This window comes from Neocloeon triangulifer, unplaced genomic scaffold, assembly GCF_031216515.1.
Source record: "Neocloeon triangulifer isolate White Clay Creek 2 clone unplaced genomic scaffold, ASM3121651v1 ptg000004l, whole genome shotgun sequence".
Classification (NCBI taxonomy): domain Eukaryota; kingdom Metazoa; phylum Arthropoda; class Insecta; order Ephemeroptera; family Baetidae; genus Neocloeon; species Neocloeon triangulifer.
Genome location: NW_026775547.1, coordinates 85,682 through 103,470, shown reverse-complemented (window position 1 = coordinate 103,470; position 17,789 = coordinate 85,682). Strand labels below are relative to the sequence as shown.

At 37.3% G+C, this 17,789-nt stretch overlaps 4 protein-coding genes across 6 annotated transcripts; 2 read left to right on the top strand and 2 right to left on the bottom strand.

Moving 5' to 3' along the window:
- Nucleotides 1–5: 5 nt before the first annotated feature.
- Nucleotides 6–2,040, bottom strand: LOC132193606 (ATPase H(+)-transporting accessory protein 2). The gene is made up of 7 exons (XM_059614374.1): nucleotides 1,889–2,040; nucleotides 1,572–1,702; nucleotides 1,223–1,477; nucleotides 1,053–1,160; nucleotides 727–999; nucleotides 567–672; nucleotides 6–507 (listed from the first exon to the last, which is right to left on the bottom strand). Exons 1-7 carry the CDS (start codon nucleotides 1,929–1,931, stop codon nucleotides 428–430), a joined length of 996 nt encoding a protein of 331 aa, XP_059470357.1. The 5' UTR covers nucleotides 1,932–2,040; the 3' UTR covers nucleotides 6–427.
- A 30-nt stretch (nucleotides 2,041–2,070) lies between these two features.
- Nucleotides 2,071–4,511, top strand: LOC132193605 (zinc finger protein 567-like). Its single transcript, XM_059614373.1, has 3 exons — nucleotides 2,071–2,213; nucleotides 2,708–2,851; nucleotides 2,913–4,511. The coding sequence occupies exon 3, from the start codon at nucleotides 2,914–2,916 to the stop codon at nucleotides 4,426–4,428; it is 1,515 nt and encodes a 504-aa protein (XP_059470356.1). The 5' UTR covers nucleotides 2,071–2,213; nucleotides 2,708–2,851; nucleotide 2,913; the 3' UTR covers nucleotides 4,429–4,511.
- LOC132193603 (zinc finger protein 11-like) lies at nucleotides 4,495–8,165 on the bottom strand. 2 transcript variants are annotated; one of them, XM_059614371.1, is made up of 13 exons: nucleotides 7,937–8,165; nucleotides 7,658–7,868; nucleotides 7,550–7,594; nucleotides 7,400–7,492; nucleotides 7,238–7,342; nucleotides 7,087–7,180; nucleotides 6,800–7,029; nucleotides 6,545–6,745; nucleotides 6,206–6,487; nucleotides 5,769–6,145; nucleotides 5,519–5,716; nucleotides 4,883–5,371; nucleotides 4,495–4,826 (listed from the first exon to the last, which is right to left on the bottom strand). In XM_059614371.1, exons 1-13 carry the CDS (start codon nucleotides 8,017–8,019, stop codon nucleotides 4,544–4,546), a joined length of 2,691 nt encoding a protein of 896 aa, XP_059470354.1. In that variant the 5' UTR covers nucleotides 8,020–8,165; the 3' UTR covers nucleotides 4,495–4,543. The 2 variants fall into 2 exon arrangements, with proteins under 2 accessions (XP_059470354.1, XP_059470355.1); XM_059614372.1 differs by having other exon boundaries at nucleotides 7,090–7,180.
- A 252-nt stretch (nucleotides 8,166–8,417) lies between these two features.
- Nucleotides 8,418–16,996, top strand: LOC132193566 (cytochrome b5 reductase 4). 2 transcript variants are annotated; one of them, XM_059614319.1, is made up of 9 exons: nucleotides 8,418–8,910; nucleotides 12,632–12,802; nucleotides 14,050–14,150; nucleotides 14,486–14,648; nucleotides 14,934–15,479; nucleotides 15,534–15,825; nucleotides 15,880–15,969; nucleotides 16,022–16,210; nucleotides 16,263–16,994. In XM_059614319.1, the coding sequence occupies exons 1-9, from the start codon at nucleotides 8,733–8,735 to the stop codon at nucleotides 16,315–16,317; spliced, it is 1,785 nt and encodes a 594-aa protein (XP_059470302.1). In that variant the 5' UTR covers nucleotides 8,418–8,732; the 3' UTR covers nucleotides 16,318–16,994. The 2 variants fall into 2 exon arrangements, with proteins under 2 accessions (XP_059470302.1, XP_059470303.1); XM_059614320.1 differs by lacking the exon at nucleotides 8,418–8,910 and adding an exon at nucleotides 9,359–9,700 and having other exon boundaries at nucleotides 16,263–16,996.
- The last annotated feature ends 793 nt before the right edge of the window (nucleotides 16,997–17,789 follow it).

Here is a 17,789-nt window from a genome sequence, read left to right as displayed (position 1 = left end):
AAAACTTAATTCTAATTTGTTTTACTTTTATTTTGAACGAGGCTCTCGATAACTTTACATTATTTAACATCAACATGTATACATTTATAATAATAATCCCTTTCATTTTCCTACAGTGCAACAACATAATTATTTTACATAAACAAAAGAAATCAGCATATCAACTAACCATGAATTGAAGGAATGTTCAGATTTAAGTCATTTTATAAATTCTATATTATTTTTATATAATATTCGTATTTGCATTTTACAAGGCCCATAATACATAATACTGAACTATTCATAGGTAATGTACAGGGTTACGGAACATTATGGACATCAAAATTTTATCTGAAAGGTTGATAACATTTTCTGCGCATGGTATCACAAATGATAAGTTGTTCGAACGAATGAAGTAAACAACATAATAGACTTCAGACCAGGAAATTTAATTGTCCTTCTTCATCCTTGTGCTGGTCATTCTGTAGATAATTGAATCTCTGCCTGGATCCATGTTTGCAATGGCATCTGAAATTGCAGAATCAACTTTTTATCACAAAATTCGATGTGATAAAAACAAAACTTACAAGAAATAGCAACCAGAGACATGAAGAAGCCAATGCCGAAGAAGAGGAAAATGTTGAACATGACTGGGTAGTATTGGTCATATTCCTTCGACAGATTGTACTCGTTCTGTAATTAATCGTAGATGAGAAATATTAATTAACGAAACTTGATTTTCATTACATCTTCCTCGGCTTTGACAGAGCCAGACTCGGCCAACAAAGACCTGGTTCTGCGTGTGTGGCTCGAGTCAGTGGTGACCGTGGCAATGAAAACTTTGCCCTCGCAGTGTTTCTCAAAAATTTCATTAAGTCCAGCTAGGGCCGAGCTGAGGATTTTGGTTGCAGAAAGAACAGGGGACGACGAAGGTCCGTGGAGATCTGACAATGCATGCAGGGCAGTTGAGTCGAGCCACAGGATTCCTGGTCCATTGCTCACATCACAATATTGACTAGCCTAAATGAAAATTTTAATTATTGATAAAAAAAAAATAGCTATTTCAGAATTACATTTCTCATGACGGTCTTCAAAGCCTGCATCTCAACTAGCCAGGCCTTGTCTTCGTCCACTTTTGGATTCAGGGCTCCAATGTCAATTCCGTCTGTTACATCATCAGTCTATTGAATTAAATAATTTTATTACATGAAAAATGCCTGGATAATAGCTAAATAAAACTTACTGGTTCATCGGCAAGGGTGACTTGCTTTGCCGAAGCCTTGATCATCATCCTTTGGCCAGTAATGTGCTGCAGCTGCATCCACCACGAAGAGGGCCCCTCTCCAGAGACTGGGGACAATTGGTACTTGTGCTTGGACATGGCATTCTTGGCCACTTCCCCTGGCAGACGAGCCCAAGGACCGTCCAGAGAAAAGATGACAGCCAATCTGGCGGAGTTGAACGGAGACACCCTCAGCAAACCGGGCCAAGATGAGTCCTGTTTGAATTAATTTTTAATAAATCTGTTTTTTTTTACACTCAAATAAAACTTTAAATTTATTCAAAAATAAAATAAAATGAAGAAAACAAACCGAGTTTGTCGAAAAGCCCAGATTTGCTGCAACAACATCGGGGACTAGATCAGCCGGGAGCGGTTTGCTCGTGTCCACAAATTTAACTGACTCTGGTGAACTGAAGACGATGAACTCCCCATTGCCTAGGGCTAAAAAAGTAGCAAAATATGCATGAGAATGAGTCAATTTCAAGTACCATCTGGAAGGAGCGGTGCCGCTGACGGTGAACAAATATTCGATGCGGCACCTTGGATTTTCATTTTTGCAATAAATTTATATTAAGACATGTAAATAATATTTTAATATTTAATATATTAATGCTTTATTTAACTTACCTGAGCCCAGAACCGCGAAAATCGCGGAAATTATTAGCAACATTTTGGATCACGACGAAAAATCGAAACTATCATGTGACAACTTGAGCTTGCGCAAAATCTCGACGCTCATTGGATGAAAACCATAATTCAAAATTATAAGCCGCGAAACGTCTATTTTGTATTGCTCCGAGAGGGGGGCGTCGCCTTTGCGTTTTTGTCTCCCTCACCCTCTCTCAAATCTCTCAATCCCTCTCTCGAAAACAAAACAAAAAACTACAATAACAAAACAAACTCTGCAAGTGATCAACCCGATCGAATGATTTACTATTATTTACTTAATTAGGTATGCATTACTTGGTCCATGTGATCAACATAAATTGAATCTCTATGTATCTAGATCAACAGTACATATCAACCGATATCAACACACAAACAAAACACAGCATGACTCAAAAAACATACAAACAAGCATGGAATGTGAATATTGAAAATTATTAGCAAGTTTTCTTGAGATTTTCCTGCTTAATTTGTACAAGGAAATGAAGGATACATTTATAATGTACAAATACATAGAAAATAGAGAGGTGGTTTTATTTAATAATGCACTCTATGCAGTTGATATTATATGTTGCAACAGGGATTTCATAATTATTTAATTAATATTATCCGGCATAATATAATTAAACATTTTTAAATTATTGAAGTTCATTTAAATTGATACTTTAATCTACCTACATATTTTTCTTTTCATGCATATGCGTTCTTTTTCTTCATAAATAAGTGGCGATATGTTAATAATATTAGGCTTTTCACAAAATAATACTAATTTCCTTCTAGATGATCCCTTGAGACTTCATCTTTAAATTCCAAATCCGCATCAATGCAGAGACACGTTGGTCTGGAGTCGCAAAATAGCAAACTCTTGAAGTGGACTTAAAAAAAAAACGCTAACTAATAGACCTAGTGACGACCTAAAGAAAAGTAACCATTAGACAAGGATGATTTTTACTACTCAAATTTTTAACTCCATTCAATTTTTCAGCATGTCTTCTTACAATAACAGCTTCGTGCAATTCATGCTTGAAAATCCGCCGACAGGAGTCGATCCTCTAGCGTGCGAGGAAAATGTTGAACCTGAAAGTCCTGAAATGCCTAACCTTGTCGTGCATGAAACACAGCCTGAAGACATGGATACGCAGGAGGTGGATGAGCAGACCCAGGACAAACCACCAGAAAATCTAAAACAAAAGTTTAAGTGCGGAAGCTGTTCGAAAGAATTTGTTAGCAAAATGCAGTGTAAAGTACACGAAAAGCTACACCTTCAAAACTTGGGGTTGATAAACAAGTCAAAGCTGCAGGAATTGACCTCTAAAAAATTCATAGTGACCAGCGCACCCTCTTCGAGCTCAGACTCTTTGCTGTGCCACAAGTGCAATGTCTATTTCCGGACGTCGACGGACAAGCAGGATCATATTTGCCAACCTGTCGGAGATGAGGAAAAGGAGGATGATAAACTTGATGCCAAGAGGTGTTTGGGCTGCGGAAAAGGGTTCTTTGGCAGAAAGAAATCTCAAAAGTGTTTTAAGTGTTGGAGAGCTGACCGAGTAAAGAAGAGGCGGGCGCAAGAAGCTGGGATCGCCACTTTCGAGGAAATCAGGGAGATAAACGGTCAGAAGGTCAAAGTGATCAGGGTCAAAGACCTGGCGCAGTTGTCTGATATTGAGGAAGGTGAGAAGAGAGAACTGCAGAAAAAGAAAAATTTCAAGAAAAAGACCAAGAAGACGCGCAAACAGAAGAAAAGGCAAATAATAGTCTCATCCGACGAGGAAATTGTCCCGAACCAAGAAACTCCTGACCAAGACGAAGAAAAAGTTGCTACAGCGCCAAAAGTCACTTTCAGATGTGTATATTGTCCAGCAGTCTTCTACTTCCCTAACATTCTGCAGCAGCACAGTGTGACGGAACACAATAGGTTCCACTTTTGCAAATTTTGTTTGCTTACCTTCAAGAACAAAGATCAGGAAAACATCCACAACATCGAATGTGGCAAAACCAAAATTTCCGCCCATCAGAGAGACTTTCTGAAGTTTTCATTTGACTTGGCATCCTTGACCTGTACCTTGTGCAACCTGACCTTTGCTTTAGACGCCGAGCTTCTATACCATGCAATTAATGCTCATAAAATGAATCACCGAGATGAGGAGAAGGAAACAAAGGTGGCAGAAAAGCCAAAACCAGTTGACAAGGAAACCAAGGGCGCTCAAGAGCTTGTTCCAAAATCCATGGATTTCAAGTGCTGTGGAATTACGTTTTCCTCGAGAGAATGGCTGATTGACCATAAGAAGAAAATCCACAGGGCCGTCAGCGAGCTGAATTTGATTAATACCGAGATTGTAATCCGCACGGAAAAATGTGAGGTGCTCTCGAAAGTTATCAATAATTTGAGCATCGTACCACTCAACTGCAGATTGTGTCCTATGATAACTTACACTGTGAATGCGCACCGTCTTCATGAGAAAAGCCACCAAGTTCTTATGTCTAAGAAAAACAAAAAGTAATGTGTCTAGCTTGTGATGTGAACTCTTAAAAAATAGTTTTTCTTTGGAATTGAAATTGCCAATAAAATAATAAGGTTTTCGTATTTTTTAGCTTTTTATTTTGTTCAATTGACACTCACAGAGTGAAAAACGTAGCTTGGACTGTAGAACTGAACTCAGTATGGACGTCTTCCTGCTGCTCGACGGGTACACTTTCAGAACCTGTGATTTGCTCAAAGGAACTTTCTGCCTCTTCATCCAATTCAGCGTGGGTGATAACCTCGTGCTTTTTGACCATTGAACGACTTTTGCTGATGAAATTGCAAAACTGGCATTTGTAGACGATCAACTTTTGACCAACGCCTGCCTCCTTTCCATGCGTATCTATGTGCGCTTTCAAAAATAGCTTGCTAGAAAATCTAAAAATTAAAATGTAATCAAATTATGTAAAATAAATTTGCGTTTTTGTGTTCACCTTTGAGGGCAAAGTTCACATCCAAAGGGTTTCGAATGGAAGACTTCGTGAGTTCTTAAAATGGCACTGCTTCGGAACTTTTTCGGACACTTCTGGCAGTGGTAGGGAGTTTCTCCAGTGTGGATGCGCATGTGGATTTTGCAAGCAGTGCTGCTTCTGAACTCGGCGTTGCAGGTGGCGCAGTGGAAGGGCTTCTCTCCAGTGTGCTGCATGATGTGTCGCCTGAGCTGACTCTTGGTGGCGAATTGTTTTTCGCAGTGGTCGCAAGTGTGCAGCAGTTCCCTCTGATGGACGCCCAGGTGACTCTTCTTGATGTGGCAGCGCATGGCCCAGGTCGAGGTCAAGTTTGCGCCACAGAGAGCACATTCCAGCAAGCCATCCACACCAATGGTTTTTATGTTTAGATCCTCAGGGCCGTGTATGACGTGCTCCTCGAAGTGATGTGTCAAAGCATAAATGTTCTCAAATTGCCTGTCACAGATTTTGCATCTGAAAAGTTGAAATTAATAACATTGATTATTTAATTTAAGGAAGATCAATTGAAATACTGGAACCAATAAACATTGAAAATAATTTTAATGAAATACTTTTTATCTACCATTTAATATGAAAATTCCTCATAAACAATATTCTCACCTGAATTCCTCAAAAGGAGTCGGGCCCTTTTGTTGCAGGCCAATTTCGGGACTCTCGTGGCAGTCGTGCATTTCATCTCTATGCTTGACCACCTCATCTATTGAGGCAAATAAGTGCACACAATATGGGCACTTGTAGTGCCACTGTGTAGAGTGTTTATCTTTCAAGTGTGTGATCATGTTTCTCTTGTGATAGTACCTGAATAAGATTTAATAAATTTTAATTTAAATTTAAATAAAAAAGATCTAACCTTGCACAACACATCTGGCACTCGTAAACAGTGGTCTTTTCATGCACCACCATGTGGTTCCGCAGGTTGACGGCGCCATAGAAACTTTTGGCGCATTTGTGACACTGAAAGCGTTTGTTTCCAGTGTGTCGGATGAGGTGCCTCTGAAGTGACGAACGGAAAGTGTAAGTGTTGCCACAAATCTGGCAGCTATTGCAGCTCCTAACTTGCTCGTCATCATCAGGATTACATTTGTGGTGCCTCAGCTTCTGCTTGCTCTTGAAACTTTTGCCGCAAGAATCACAAAGATAGGGGGTGGTCAGGTTGTGGGTCTCGTAATGTGCAGCCAGACTGTACTTGCTGATGAAGCTCTTGCCACACTTTTCACACATGTTGGCCTGCGATTAAGTAAGAAAATTAAATAAATTTGCTAAATAAATTAAATTATCTTTACATGCCTTAAAATCAGGATGCTCTTTCCTGATGTGTTTGAGCATTGTGTTGATTCCCTTGAATTTAATGCCACATGAATCACAAGTCGAGCCGTGAGCTTCAATTCTGTGAGCATTCATCTCTTCAGTGGTGGCAAACAAAGTGTCGCACCACTTGCATTTCTTCTTCTTGTGCACTGAGTAACAGTGCCTGGCAAAGGACTTGAAATTCAAGCTGCTCTTTCCACAATCCGAACAAACAAAAGTCTTTTTTTCTTCCCTGGTAGAAATCTCGACTACTTTCGGAGTCTATTATTTTGAACCATTTAAAAATTAATTTTCTCTTAATTACATTTAATTATTCACCTCCTCTCTCAATGCTACGATTGGCAACTCTGTTTGCTGTGCAGCGTTTGACATTTCACCCGCAGCCTCTTTGCTACTCTCAATATAAAGCCTCAATTTCAACTCATTTTCATAACTGAGTTGGCTTAGTCTTTCAATTGCCTCTAATGCTTGAACGCAGTTGCTACAAAGTTTCAAGGGCAGAGTATCATCATAGGAAACCTGCAATGGAAAAAATACACATTAACAATGCAGGATTCCTACAGGAGTTTTTACCCTTATAGAAAGGTGTCTATGGATTTTGCTGACCAATTCCGAGTTGCCATCATCATCAAATATGGGCGTCATTATCGGCGTCGATTTCAGACAAACTCGACATAATCCATCTAATTTTTTAATGTCTGTATAGGTGGATTGATCTAGAACTCTCAAATTTGGCTCAGAATTTAACCCAACTACACAGACAAGGCTTGGTTTTGTGATTTCCTCCATTGGTGATACATCAACTAAATCAAAGAAAAATTATTAATTTTGATAATGAAAAGTTGTAGCTTGATATTAACTACATGGGCCAGTTCTGCTGATATTTGAGCATCCTTCTGTTATAGAAATAATTGACGAGTTTAGTTGCATCTTCTTGGCTGGGACATTGATTTGCTGTAATTTATTTGAGTACATTAAGTTTTAAAAATAAAATTTAATATAAATTTTTACCCCTCGGAATGACGGCGAACTAGAATTTTTCGTTAAAAACACAAAGGTCTTTTTCCCCTGTTCTATTGACGGAAGGCTCTTGAGATTTAAGTCACTGTGAATGAGCTGTAAGATGAAAACTTTTGTAAATCTAATGTAGCAAAATATTTGCAAGCAACTCACTGGAGAACCAGGCACTTCCACAATCTTTTTTGTAGCAGATTCAATGTTTGCTATTTTGACACTCCTTATGTTTCTTCTCAGTTTCAAGTCATGCTAAAAAAAATGTAAATTTTAAATGGAAAAAAATCATTAATTATTTCTTTCTCTTACAATGTTTGATTCAGTCAAAGCAGAGGTTGTGACTCCCATAGACGCCTAATCACAAAATTATATATGGTTGAAAAAAAAAACATTTGTGATAAATGAAGGGTAAATTACCACAGCAGGGTTTGGAGAATTCTTGAAAACGGTTGGTACAGCATCTCCCAAGAGCCTGGTCCTCATACCCGCAAATTTGAAGCATTTCGTCTCAAAATGGTCAGAGCAAACAATGGAGCTTTTTTGGATTGGACTGTTTGGTGATTTCAGGTTGTCGCTTCCAATCGATTTCATCCACAAACTCATGAGTTCCGGATTCATAATAGGGAATCTAAAATAAAGAAAAGTAATTTAGAGTTTTATTTTAATTATCATTGATTTTTAATTAATTTTACAAACCTGTGGAATGTCAGTGCAAGATTTTTATTTTGTTGGACCATTTCTGGTCTGTTTTTGCAGCCAAAAATAACGCAAGTTGGCATTTTCGCTGCTTTTTAAGATAATCTTAGACAATAATATTTTTGGAAGAAAAATAAAATGATAAAATTATGCTGCATATTAATTACATGTCATTGAACCTGCAGCAGAAATATGTAAACAAACAAACAACAGAGACAAATTTTACCCCCACCCCGCACCCCCCACTGTCTATTTCAATGCTGCCAACAAAAGCAGCTAAATCTTTTTATGAAAATTCTAAAAGTAAAACAAACTTTTATTTGCAATAAAATAAGAAATATATATAAATTAATTTTTAAATATTAATTTTTTCTAATAAATCTGTGTTTTATTTTTGCTAATACATATACTAATAATTATATAGCCTTTAAATATTTAAAATTAAATTAAAATTGATTGGCAACAGTGCAATCATCTGGTTCAAGAAGAAACATCTGGTTCTTGTTGATCCGACTTCTGTCATTTTTGTAGAAAGTTTACTCGCTCGATTTTTTACTTCAAATTGTATTAATTGTATGTGTTTCAAAACCGGCACCAAAATCTGCTTGGAAGGACTTTACATTTTTTTAAATTTATTATTTATTCCAATCTTTGTAAATACTCGGCTGGATAATTTGTGCTAAAACTGTGCTAAAAGGAAACGTGCGAAGTTAACATCAACAAACGCTTTGTGAGCCTATTTTTAATTCTTTTTATATTCTGGACCGTGAAGTTTGTGAGCAAAATATAACAAGAAATGAGTGAGTCGAACGCTGGTAAACAATGTGGTCCTGCACTAGGCGTGCCGAGAGTAGAAACGCCAGAAGAGAACGAGAAGAAATCGGTCGAAGTCAACAAGTTGCCATCAACTTCAAAAACTCTGTCGGCGGTGCCAAAGACTTTGATTTCGACAGAAAATGTTGGATCTGCCACAGGTAATAAAAAATTAAATGATTTTCTCAATTTCGACACAATATTTTCTTATATAAATTGATATAAATGAAATTTGAGAGCACTAAAAATAAAAAATAAAAATTAGTTGTTTTTAATTTTTAAATAGAGCTTCATAAGATTATAAAAAAATTTAGTTTCTAATTGAAGCGTTCTGAATTTATTTGTATTAGAAAATATGTCAGCTAGTTCATCAAAAATTATTCAATCTTAAAAAAGGGTAAAAATGCAACAATAACGCATAAAAAAATAAGATATACATTTATAAAAAGTTATACAATTGTATATGATCTTAAATAATATGTATAAATTGTAATGATAATATATCATAAAAATCTGCACAGAATCTATTGGTACATTTTTTTTTAATTTTAGTCAAAAAAAGTATCTTGAGAGTTGAAAAAAAATCCAATTTGATTGAAAATGTTCCTCGGTGGTGCGCCGGTCAATTTGGCCCTTTTGCTTTTGTTAGTTGTCGGGGTGGCTGTCGAGGTGGCAGCAGGTGCGGCGGGGGTGGCCGCTCTCGCCACCCTCGCAAGGCTCTCGAGCCAAGGGGTGGTTTGGTTGGTTGCGAGCAGCACTCGCTCGATCTCGCGCGCCCTGAGCTGCAGCCGCCTCCGGATCGATTCGGCCGCCCCCGAAGTGGAGTAGCTCGGTGCACCGGAGGGGCCGACGGGGGCGGCGCCCCCGAGAGGGACTTGGGCAGAGCGATGCCCTGGTGCAACTGCTGCCTCTCCAAACAGAGCGAGCAGGAACACGACCCGCCGACCGCAGGTACCACAAAATCGTATTTAAAACAAAAACAAGCAGCGCTCGGACGTGCGCCCGCGCTTTTGTGATATTGATGGATATTAATGGTCCATCAACCGAGTCTTACAGTTAATTGCGAGCCTCGCTTTTTTGGGAAATCCATTTGCGGAATGTGATTCTATCTACAGTAGCTCACTGGGTCGCTTTCCTCCAATTTTACGTAATTAATTTTATTCTGGAAGATCTTTTTGAGTGAGGAATTTGATATAAATGTAATTATTCAAACTACGTCTTTTTTCATTTTTAATTTATTTTTAATCATTTTTCTGTGAGATCTTTTTCTAATTTCAATTTCAGATCAGATCATGCTTTAGGGAGAATCTAAAATTTATTTTGTAAAAACTTTTTGTTTTTCATTTCAGTGATGTTGATTAAAATAAAATTTTTACGCTCATATCTTATTTATAATTATCCTCTTTTTTGTAAGATTCATAATTTGCTGTATTAAGAGTTTCAAATATTATTTTTAATCAAGCTCTAAAAATTTTTAACTTATTTTCTTGATATTTTTTAAAATAAAAACAAATTATGCATTTAAAAAATAAATTATATAATTAATAATTTTTTTAAATTTACGAAATTTCTTTATTTCACCTCACTTTTTTTACTTTTTATTCTTTCCAAAAAGATGTTTTTACAACATTTTTAATGAAAAATTTATTTTTTCAACTGACCTAAACAGTCTATGTCTTTGATGCAAACATAAATTTTCCAATATTGAACGCCTGTAATTTATTTTATTGCTTCATGAGCTTCATTTGACTTTATCTTGTTTCCTGCTAGTTTTGAATAGCAGCCAAAAAATTTAATACCAACAGAAAATAAATGAAGTCTCGTTCAACTCTGGAAGGTATCGCTGGATTTCAAACAATCATGAAAGTTTAAAAAAAATTCTTTTGAATTTAAATAGAAAAAACAACACATTGGCCTAAAAAATAACACATAATTTTGGGAATGTATTAGAAATTAGATCCATGTAAATTTTATTTTTGTTCTAAAAATTATTGAAATTATAGCATTGTGGAAAAATAAAGTGCTGAAATATCTCCTTTCATACGAAAAAAAACATTTGAAAATGTAGATCATCTCACTTCCTGTCGGCAAAAATATTTTCAAGACGGTTTCCTGTTATTCAACATCTGAAGACAAATTTAAAATTCAAATTGGAGCCAGCAACGTTTCCTCTCCAGTGAAAAGCAAAGTTTCCGGCAATCCGAGAAAATCTCTGTGGTGGTTGCGTTTTCATAACTTTTGCTGCCAAAGTTAAATTGTTTCCCGGCTGGCGTGTTTGGCCCCCCGGGATTGTGGGGTGGGCTGTTGCGTAACGACGCCCGGAGAACGGATTGAATTGATGGGGCGCACTCGACCTGACCACCAAGCACATAATACGGTCTCGCAGCGCCATGACAAATCACCCCTCCAACTGCTCCTTGTGCGAGGAGCACTTAGTCATGAGGAGCAGTATTGAAAATCGATGGTCATCTGACCTCGTCCCTCGCTAACGCCGAAGCTCATTAGTTAATTGAACGAATAGATTGCGCTGTTGTTTCAGCCGAAGCTCGACCAGCCGATGACAAATTGCTGGCAACGGGTGTTTGTTTTAAGCCACACCTGCTGGACCATTAATTCTCGCGCGGCTAATGCAATTATTCTCTGTTATCAAGAGCCGCGCGTTGGTGGAGCTAAATTGGTTTCATTAATGCTGCCGGCGCGGCATTCCCGGGCCTAAAGATAACAAATGGCTGAATTTAGCCTAACAGGAGCAATCGAGCATCTCATTATTTCGGTTTGAAATTGCACATTTTAATTTAATTTCGCGTATTTTTATCTTAACGTGATTCAAAGCTATTATATTGTAGTTAATTCGATCAAATTGTTACAAAAACTCATCGTTGAAAGAAAAGCCATCCAAAAGTTTTATGGATCAAATTATGCAATTTAAATTTATTTTTCTTTTTATTCTCAATTTAAATAGATTGGAATGATACAACGCCTTACATGAAAATATTAAAGAAAAATTTAGTTGGCAGTGAAAATGGTAATTTTATTGTAAAATCTAGTTTTAATTTCTTATAATTAGACGCAACGTGTTTTTCGTTATATTTTGTTTTTTTAACTTTGAAGACTTTAGGAAAAAAAAACAAGTACTTATAAATTCCTCGACATGAGTTTAAGTAATCTTACCTCCCTAACAACTCAATAAAAATCACTCTTATGTAATTATTTCCATTACTTATTTAATCCGTCTTTCTCTTTTCACATAAAATATTACTCGTTGCTTCCAAAATTGTTTTTTTTTTTAGCAAGTAATATTAATTCAAACAGAATCTGGAATGCAATAAACAAAGCAAAAACGACACCTAGCTTTACACCTACATTACAAAGAGGACATTGTTGTTTATTTCAGAATATTTTTTGATAACATTTAATTCTTGGAATTTAATGTTTGCTTGAAATTTATAACAAATACTTTAAGTAAAGAACTATTTATCTGTGCAGTATCTAAAAATTTAGAATTAAAATAATAATCAATGAAACAGAAATATTTAGAATTTTCACAGAATTTTGTCAATATTTTCTGTTTTTAGGATTCCTCTATTAACAAAAAACAGAAATCAGAGTTCCAATATTTCGAATTTCACAGCCTATATTTTTATAAATTTATTTATAGTCCACAAACCCAAACTGATCTGGATAATTTTTCTACTAAAACCTTCAAACCTTATTTATGATATTATTTATTTATTAAAATGATTTAAACAGCTCAATAATTAATCAGTTTTTTACTTCTTTCAACTAGTTTTATCCGATTTTCTCTTTGGGATTATAGGGAATAAGTAAAAGGACATAGAAGTTATAACTAAGATCTGCTATTTTGTTCTGGTCAAATTGCAGGCAACCCTCGGAACAAAGTGGCGCTGCGTCCGGGTCACTCGCTGATGGATTGGATCCGACTGGGCAATTCGGGCAAGGACCTGACCGGCGTGGGCGGCGTTTCGCGGGACGTTGCTGCGTCCGAGCTGGCCAAGCACAATCGGCAGGAGGACGCGTGGTTGGCCGTCAAGGGTGAGTGAAATTTTTCGTCGGCGAAGGGCAGCGCACCTTTAAAGGCCCCGATCGATTCGTCGGCAGTTACACACTGGCAAAGCTTTCTGCAAATATTGAGGAGCGCAGCCGGTGGAATTTCACGTTGGCTCGTCGCTGGATGTGCGATAAAACTCTGTTTGCTCTCTTTCCGCCAATTAGCCTCGCCACTCTTTGATTAACTTGTATGCGACTTTCTGGCTTTTACGTCCGCGTGTGTCCTTCGAACTTAAGTGTTTCACCCAAAAAAAGCTTTCAGCCTAGCTTGCGATTGCATAATTCAATTAGAAGCTCTTTCCATTATTCATGATTTTTTTATGCAAAAGCTTTGGTAAAAAAAAACTTTGAAAGAAAACTTTGCAGTCTCTCTGAAAAATTAATCCCCAGCACAAATAGTTTTTTATTATGCAAGTGGACTTTTTGTTGCTTTACAATATTTTTTTTTTTTAAATCCATCTAAAAGCCTTCCACTCATTTATTTAGAAAATTTCCAGGCATTCTTTATTTAAATTTTTTTTATTTAACTCTTAAAAGTGCTCTCTTTGCAATTTGGTAACTTTTTTAGAAAATAAGGTTGGGGATCGTGACTTGCTGATAAAGCTGTTTTTTTTTTTAATTATTTTATAAACACAAATTAGCAAGGAATAATCATTTTTTTTTTCAATTTTTCTGGTTTCATCATCTAATTTCATTATTTTTTTTCTCTCAAATTATTTGAACAGTTTCAGCTTTTTCAATAAAATTTCCAATCACAGCCATTATTTTCCTCCAATCAGGGCTTCCGATGTCAATCATGCACAGTTGATTCCAACCAAATTTCCTCAATTTTGGAGAAAAACTGTATTTTAGGGTTGATTGGGGTTGATTGAACTTGGAAATCAATTTATGCTCATGAAAAAAAAACATGTTTTACTTGAACTCGTGTGTTTTTATCAAAACGATTCACAAAGTTCTTTTGAAGCGAACTGTATTTTCGCCGACAAAAGCGCGTTTCCAGTTGATAAATCTGTAATATAAATATGAAAGTAATGTCACGTTTGACACCCCCCGTTCCTGAATGCCTTTTTGCCTGATTGATTTTCTCCTCGGACGTTTTACAAGAAACGCCGACGAGCTCGGCAATTTCCCGTGGCTGTCATCAGCAGCAAACTAACTCGACTCGATTGATTTGCGCGCGCGCCCCGGCATGAATATTTGACGCCAAAGTTCACTCACGCTTTTGCTTACAGGTCGCGTGTACAACGTGACACACTACATGGATTTCCACCCCGGAGGCGTGGAGGAACTAATGAGAGGCGTCGGCAAAGACGCCACTAGTCTCTTTAATCAGGTACGGCCGGAAACTTTGCACCCTTGCCCAAGTGTGCCTTAATAATGCACCGACTCTGCGTGCCCGGCTCATGCTCACGTTCTCTTCACACATAAAGCCTGATGTACCGTGGCCCCACCTCCACGACACCCTTTGCTCAATGCGAGCCTAAGTGACGTTTAATAGACCTGGCAAAAAGTCTTGTCCATCCCAAAAAGAAAATAAAAGAAACCCATTTTTTTATCTGTTAATTCATTTCTATTTTTAGAATTTTCTGATTCAATTTTAAATTGAATTGATCTTCATTTTTGACGTCGTTTAAAAATGTATTTTAATAAAAATTATCTTAATTTTAGGTGCACGCTTGGGTGAATTACGAGTCAATACTTCAGAAATGCCAAGTTGGGCCTTTACGCGGTGGACTTTTATTTTCGGCCAGCAAACCAATGCAGCCCCTGAGTCAGCTGCTTTTCGGGAAGAAAGGTGAAAAAGGAGAACCATTATCAGGAAAAGCCATAGGTAATAACGAGTCTTATGCTAAAAATATTTTAATTTTCTTTTTATTATTAATGATATTTATTATGAAATTCAACTGTGAAAAATGATATTTATTTTAAGCATAAATCCAACTCTCCCCTGACTTTCTTAATTCAAAGGAAAATAATTCAATTGTGGTGCGACTTCATGCATTGCAATTTTTCCCCTGAAAGTGCAAAGTAGTTCCCTTGAAATGATTTCCTTTTTGTATTTTAAATATTTCATCATTTTATAATGGAAAATTCCTACAATCCTTGTTAATTCCAGAAAACAAGTCGTCTTCGGCCCCTAGTTTATCATCAGCAATCATGCCCAAACCTAGCAATCCTCGCCTCGACTGGTTCCAACAGTTGGGCGCCATCACTCTGGTTTTATACGCCCGCCAAGTTTCCCGAGGCCTGGGTAAACTGCCTCCTTGGGTCCGAGTTACTCTGGACGAGGGTGGCACCAAAGTGGGCATATTTGTGTGCAACGTCGGCGGAGAACCAGGCCAAACGTACGAAGCAAGACTCGAGCTGAGCGCTCCTGTTCGATGGCCCTGCTCAGCTGTCAGGGTGCATCCTGACTCTGGGAAGGTGGAGGTTGTGTTGAAGAAGGAGACGGAAACGCTGTGGAAGTCGTTCGGAACTCCGGCCGAAGGTCACGGCGCCATCTCTCAAGACTTGCAGGCCGAGAGTGAATTCTGGCCTGTGTACTTGGCTGACGAAACACAAGTTAATCACAACACAAAGGTGCTCAGGTTCCAGTTCTCGGACAGGGTGTGTTTTACTGTGCCTGTTGGACACCACTTTAGAGTGCAAACAAATATCCAAGGTATTTAATGAAGGAAAATGATTTTGGAAAAAAATTAATTATTATTGTTTGCAGGTGTGATAGTTGCAAGAAGTTACACCCCAATTGTGCCTTCCCTCAAATCCTCCATGTACGACTGCGACTCAATTTACCTCATGGTCAAATCATATCCTGACGGAGCTCTCAGCTCGGTGCTCTGCAAGTTGGAAGTTGAGCAAAAATGCATGGAAGTAAGTCGGCCGGTTGGAAACTTTGATGTGCGTTGTTTGAATGAAACGAGTCGACTTTTCCTGGTGGCTGCTGGCACAGGAATAACTCCTATGATTAGAGTCATCGTGCACATCTTAGCAGATGGCAAGAAATACTGGTATGTTTTAATTTTAAATTAGTGTTCATTAAATTTCAATTGTGTATTTTGCAGCAAAATGATCAAACTCGCCTTTTTCAACAAGACGGAGAAAGATATTTTATGGAAAGAAGAGTTTTCATCTTTATCGAAAGAGGAGCCGCGGTATTACTCATCAGTACATGATTGATTTTTATTTAAAACTTTTTAACTTCAGATTTTCAGTGCTCAACATTTTATCCGAAGCAAGTGATGGATGGCCCGAGGCTCGGGGTCGAATAAGCAGAAATATTTTAGAATCTTTGCTGGATGTTAAAGAAGGCCAAAGCACGTCCGATGCTCTTAAACAGGAACCAACATTTTACTGCATATGTGGTCCAACTCCTTTCACTGAAAAAGCGCAAAGGTAGATTTAATTAATAAGTGCAAAGAAAAATAATCTAATTTAAATTAATTAGCCTCTTGAATGAAATGGGTGTCCCGAAGAGCCAGTACCACTGTTTCCTTGGCTGAGTAGAAAAGAAAGGCACATACGCAGAGACTGACATCTGTTTTAAGAAGACTACATCAACCAAATGAATGTTTCTCAAGAAGTGACCAACCTGCATTGATGTGATTATCCATAGATATAATAATAAATGATCCACAACGACTCTGCACAAACCCAGTTAAAATTTGCGCCATTCTGGGTAGGATGTTCTTACCTCAATAGCTTTACTCATGAATCTTCCTGACTGATTTATTGTTGATTTTATTGTGTGTCAACTTTGTGTCCGTAGCGAGCCTATCAAAAATTATTAAAGTTGAAAATCAAAGTCATTTTAAAATAACCTTTAAAAGCACTAATTAGTAAGAGATGAATGTTAAAGCACCAAATTTTTGTTTAGAAAAATTAAAAATTAGGCAAACAAAATGTGGATATGTATGCTAAAGTGGCTTATCACCTTCTCATACACTATACTGGTTGTGAGCTAGTATTGTAGGCTCTGTGCATGTCGGTGTTGTTTAAGTTGTGAACGCCCCACTGGAATCTGGAGCTGCGGATCAATGCGTCATTGTGAAGCAGAAGAGGCCATGAATTGTGATAAATGTATTAAATGTCAAAATATGAGCAACCTGATAATTATTTTGAAAATAAATGATTTTGCAATCCAGGAGTTGACAAGGATAATAATGTTCTTTTTTAATATAAATAATACTCATTTTATACATTATAGAAAGATTTGAAATATTTTGTGTGAACTCTTCTTTTTATTTCTAATTAAAATTTTATACAGAATCTAAATTTATGAGGTGGAAAATTAAATTAACCATTAACATGTGATCATGTGCCGAAAAGTTTTTTAACTTATAAACGTATCTGGATTAGTTGCGACTTATAACATGCAGTTTTATAAAATACAAATCGATGGTGGTTGAGGGAGCGTATGAGGTGCTGCTCTCTCATCAAGAACTAGTAAAGCTGTAAAAGAAGCAGCCCGCGAGATGGAGATGTAGATTTCACTTGAGAAGTATGCAAAACTTTAAAAATTTAGTAAAAAAATAAAACAGGAAGAAAAAACTAAATTAAGAATCAACGCGATTTGGTTTTGTAATTAATATCAAAGCTTTTCAGCAAGGGAAATTTATTCATCAGGCTCAAATTATGTAAGCGCTGTTGGAAAAAAAATGCTCCCAAAGGACGGCATGAAAAATGCACGTGCTGTGCTCCGAGGTAAACTGCCGCGGAAGCTTTTTCGGCGTGCGCGCCTCTTTAGCGCAAAGTCTCGTGGGAGATGCAAAAGAGTGTAGTGTCCAAAACAGGCCATTAATTCAAAGCGAGGCGACATCCTGCCGGACCCAATTACGCGTCGGCTCAGCCAAGTTAGTCGAACACAGAATTGCTTTGCGCCACCCTCGACACGAATAAATTTCATCTTGTGGCGTTTAACTTCTGTTAAATTGCTCCTAAAATTGCTTTACAACAAAAAAAAAATGCAAAATTA